This window comes from Miscanthus floridulus, chromosome 9 (genome assembly GCF_019320115.1).
Source record: "Miscanthus floridulus cultivar M001 chromosome 9, ASM1932011v1, whole genome shotgun sequence".
Lineage (NCBI taxonomy): Eukaryota > Viridiplantae > Streptophyta > Magnoliopsida > Poales > Poaceae > Miscanthus > Miscanthus floridulus.
The window spans coordinates 18,689,391-18,693,404 of record NC_089588.1 but is presented as its reverse complement, the minus strand read 5'-3'; the positions used below and the strand labels follow the sequence as shown (position 1 = coordinate 18,693,404).

At 56.7% G+C, this 4,014-nt stretch overlaps 1 protein-coding gene across 2 annotated transcripts; it reads left to right on the top strand.

Annotated features, from left to right (window-relative positions):
- Positions 1-495: 495 nt before the first annotated feature.
- On the top strand, positions 496-3,489 carry LOC136481489 (heavy metal-associated isoprenylated plant protein 32-like). 2 transcript variants are annotated; one of them, XM_066478832.1, is made up of 4 exons: positions 496-605; positions 1,012-1,098; positions 1,331-1,406; positions 1,696-3,489. In XM_066478832.1, the coding sequence occupies exons 2-4, from the start codon at positions 1,069-1,071 to the stop codon at positions 3,357-3,359; spliced, it is 1,770 nt and encodes a 589-aa protein (XP_066334929.1). In that variant the 5' UTR covers positions 496-605; positions 1,012-1,068; the 3' UTR covers positions 3,360-3,489. The 2 variants fall into 2 exon arrangements, with proteins under 2 accessions (XP_066334929.1, XP_066334928.1); XM_066478831.1 differs by lacking the exon at positions 496-605 and having other exon boundaries at positions 749-1,098.
- Positions 3,490-4,014: the final 525 nt, after the last annotated feature.

The following is a 4,014-nucleotide window of genomic DNA, read 5'->3' as shown; positions in this document are numbered from 1 at the left end:
TACCACATAGCTCCTCTTTGGCGGGAGTTTTTTAACCGTTGTAGCTCTGGTTCTGCTACGGCTCTAGGTGGATCTCTATTGAATGTCAGAATGAGAAACGGCTCGATCACCAAGTGAAGCTCCTGCGAGCGTGCACGGGAGTTATTTTTAAACCGTAGAGGTAAAGCCTCCATTCAGCGGCTTCTCCCGCGAAAAAAATGGGTCATCTTCTTATGTAGCTTGGTTTGTATACCATGATTTAACGACGCTATAAACACATCATTTTTTTTCTTTCTCACACTCACTCCCTATTCCCACCAATTTCTCCAGTTGAATAGTTGTTATTTTTATCCAAAAGCTTATAATAATAATAATAATAATTACCAGCCCGGTGGAATTTACATAGGGACCTTTTTCTAAAATTAGAATTCTAAAAACAAAACACAGGAAAACCACCATGTCAGAGCCTATTTAAACCGTGCTTTGAGCAGTGATCTTTCACACAACACCGTCTCAGTTCTCAGAACAGAAAAGCCTTCTCCTTCTCAAGAAGAAGAAGAAAGCCTAAAGGCCTTCCTTCCTTCCGCTTCCAGGGCGGCCAACCTCAAGGAGCGGAGTAAAAGAAGGTACGCATGGACTCTCCACTAATTTCTCCTCCATGTGCTTAGCTTTCTTGTATACTAGATCAGTCAGTCAGTCATAGAGAGAGATAGGTGGTGGGGGTAGTCGGCCAGGAGCCAGGAGACGAGAGTCTCTCCTCCTCCTCGTGCGTCTCTTCTCGGTTCTCTCTCTAGGAGAGTAGATTTTTTTCAATTCATTCCTTGTGTGAGAAGAATGTGAAGTGACAGTATTTTATTGCAAAAGTTGCCTATATTTAAGCCGATCCTCTGTTCCTCCTCCCTCTCTCTCCTTGTCTCCGCTGAGAGTGGAGTGGAGTCGAGGAGACGAAGGAATGCTTCCTTCGCATGCCGCCGTCCCTGTTCTTCTCCCCCTCCCTCCCTGATTTCAGTGCTCTGCTCTCACATATACCAGATCTGAAGCCTTCTCGCGCAATTGGAGCCTGCTGCGGAGTGTGACAAGTTGGCCAGCATGAGTCGCCAGGACATTCTCAAAGTTCAGGTGAGTTTGTTTGCCTGCTTGCCTGTCTTGTTTGCTTCTTCAGTTCTTCACAACTTTTTTTTTTTAGATCAGTTCTTCCCAACTCAAGCACTTCACCTTCACACGCATTCCATGCATGACCATGTCGTTTCTCTGCGCCCGCTGTGATTTGGTTTCGTTTCGCTTTCGCCCTGCATGTCTGTCTTCTCCTAATCCGTTTCCCTGACGTTTTTTTTTCTCTGTCTGTCCACAGACCCTCGAGCTCAAAGTTCCCATCCACTGCGAAGGGTGTCTGAAAAAAGTCAAGAAGATTGTTCAAAAGATCGATGGTAAGTTGCTGGAGTTACAACGATCTTTAAAACCGCGAATTGCTTTCCTTTTTTTTTTTTTGTTTCCGTTCTTTTGTGTTCGTCTTCCCTGCTGGCTGCTGCTGCCGGGGGAGAGTGAGATCAGGGGTCTGTTCAGTACTTCAGTTCAGCTGGAGAGGCTGCTCTGTTCTTCTTCGTAATAACAGAAACGATGGACACTTCCTCTGTCCATTCCAAAACAACATTTTTTTTTCATCTCTCGTTTTCTTCTGTTCTAAGAGAAATGAGCTGGAATGGTTTTGTCGTGCAGGGGTGTACCAGAGCAGCGTCGACGCGGCGCTGGGTAAGGTGACGGTGACCGGGCTGATGGACCCGGAGACCGTCATCAACAAGATCCAGAAGGCCGGGAAGCCGGTGCGGGTGTGGGGGGAGAAGCCTGGCGTGCCCTTGGAGGTCCAGCTCCAGAAGCTGAAGCTTGGCAGCGGTGGGAAGGGGAAGGGCCAGCAGCAGGCCAAGGATGCTGGAGACAAGGGCCAGCAGGAGCAGCCGCCCAAGGACGCCGGCGGCAAGGGTCAACAGCAGCAGCAGGCCAAGGACGCCGGCGGCAAGGGCCAGGGCCAGGGCAAGCAGCCCAAGGGTGGAGGGGGCGGTGGTGGCACCGGTGGCGGCGCGAAGGAGGCGAAGATGGTGGCGCCGCCGCCACACCCGCAGCCGACGCCGCAGCAGCTCCAGCAGACGATGCAGATGAGGGGGATGAAGTTCCCTCCGCCGGAGCTCATGCCCATGGGCGCCGGCAAGATGCCGATGCCTATGCCGTTCCCGGCGGCAGCGGCGCAGGCGCAGGCGCAGGCGCAGGCCGCGGCGGCCAAGGACCCCCGGACAGTGAAGTTCGACCTCCCCGGGGGCGACGAGTTCGGGGACGATGACAGCAGCGGGTTCGGCGACGAGTTCGACGAATTGGACGACGTCGATTTCGAGGACGACGGCCTCGACGACGACCTCGACCTCGACGACGACCCCGCCATGATGACGAGGCCTATGGGCATGCCACCGGCCCCCGGCGGTGGCGACAAGAAGGGTGGCGGGGCCAAGAACGGTGGCGGCGCGCAGCAGCCGCCACAGAACGGCAAGGGTGGCGGCGGCGCACCGGGCGGCTGGAACCTGCCTGGGCAGAGCAAGAAGGGCGGCGGCCCCGGCGGCGTCGGTCTCGGCGGACCGATGATGATGGGAGGCGCGCCGCCGCAGCATCCGGCGGGCATGATGATGAGGCCGCCTCACATGATGGGCGCGGGCGGCACCGGCGGTTTCCCCGGCATGGGACAGATGGGCAGCGGCGGGCCCCTTGGCGGCATGCCGATGGGACACTCCCACATGGGTGGTGCCGGGATGCAGCAGGGCGACGGTGGCGCGCACGGCATTCCGGCCGGCGGCATGCCGATGGGCCTCCCCCACATGGGTGGCGCCGGCATGCAGCCGGGCGGCGGCCGCGCGCACGGCAAGCCTGCTGGCGGCATGGCGATGGGCGGCCACCCCCACATGGGTGGCGCTGGCACGCAGCCGGGCGGCGGGGGCGCCGCGCACGGCATGCCGGCTGGCGGTATGCCTGCTCCTGGGTTCTTTCCGGGCGGCAGCATGCCGGCCGGCCAGGAGATGCTGGCCATGTCCCAGCTGCCGCCACAGCAGCAGCAGCAGATGGCCGCCGTGATGCAGCAGCAGCAGCAGCACATGGCTGCCATCATGCAGCAGCAGCAGATGATGCTGAACGGGCACGGCCACCACCATGGCCATGGCCATGCCCACGGCGGCCAGGGGCATCCACCGCCGCCGGCGAGCAGCTACGGATACGGGTACGGCCGGCCGCCGATGCCGCAGTACCCGCCCCCGCCGCCGTACTACTACGCGATCCCTCCGCAGCGTCACCCGCACGACAACCTATTCAGCGACGAGAACCCCAACGGGTGCTCGGTCATGTGAGGCGAGGAGGTCTGTCGGCGGCCGGCGGCCCTGCTGCTGACGCTCCCTGGAGAAAACTGAACCAGCAGCAGCCAACCGGAAGGAGGGAGGAGAGCTCAGGCCGTCGGAGGCGATCACCGTGCGTGGATGGAAGGAGAGAGGCGATCACCCGCCATAACCGCACCCCCAGATTTCCCTTTTCTAAATTTCCCTTTTTTCCCCTTTTCTTTTCTAGTTTTTTTTTTCACCTTTACTTTTTCTTTTCTTTTCTCCGAACAAAAGAAAGAGAGCAGAAGCTTCCTTGGATTGGAAGGTAGGTATAGTAGAGTAACTATGATAGTGGTGATAAGAGAGGGATGATGGTGCTTCTATAGCTGAATGCAGGAGGAGGAGGTGATGCTAGCTCATGTGATGATGGTAGAATGAATGAACAAGGTTAAAGCCATGCCATGCTATTGTCTCTCTGCGTGCGACTGCCTTTCTTGTGCTGCTGTGGTCTGTGGAATGGAAACGGAATGCATGATGCATGGATGGTATGGTAGAGCTTCTTCTCCACTATATGCCTTGGCATGTGCTAGTGAGTGGAATGCAACGTTGTCAAAAAAAAAATATAGCGGCGCGGCCTTTATCCCTGCTTGCCTGCCTTGGTGTGTGAGAGACACTGAATGATACCTGT

Coding starts and splice junctions, on each gene's coding strand:
- LOC136481489 (XM_066478832.1), top strand. CDS start 1,069: ATGAGTCGCCAGGACATTCTCAAAGTTCAG. Junction 1,099..1,330: donor AGGACATTCTCAAAGTTCAG/GTGAGTTTGTTT, acceptor GTCTGTCCACAG/ACCCTCGAGCTCAAAGTTCC. Junction 1,407..1,695: donor GATTGTTCAAAAGATCGATG/GTAAGTTGCTGG, acceptor TTTGTCGTGCAG/GGGTGTACCAGAGCAGCGTC.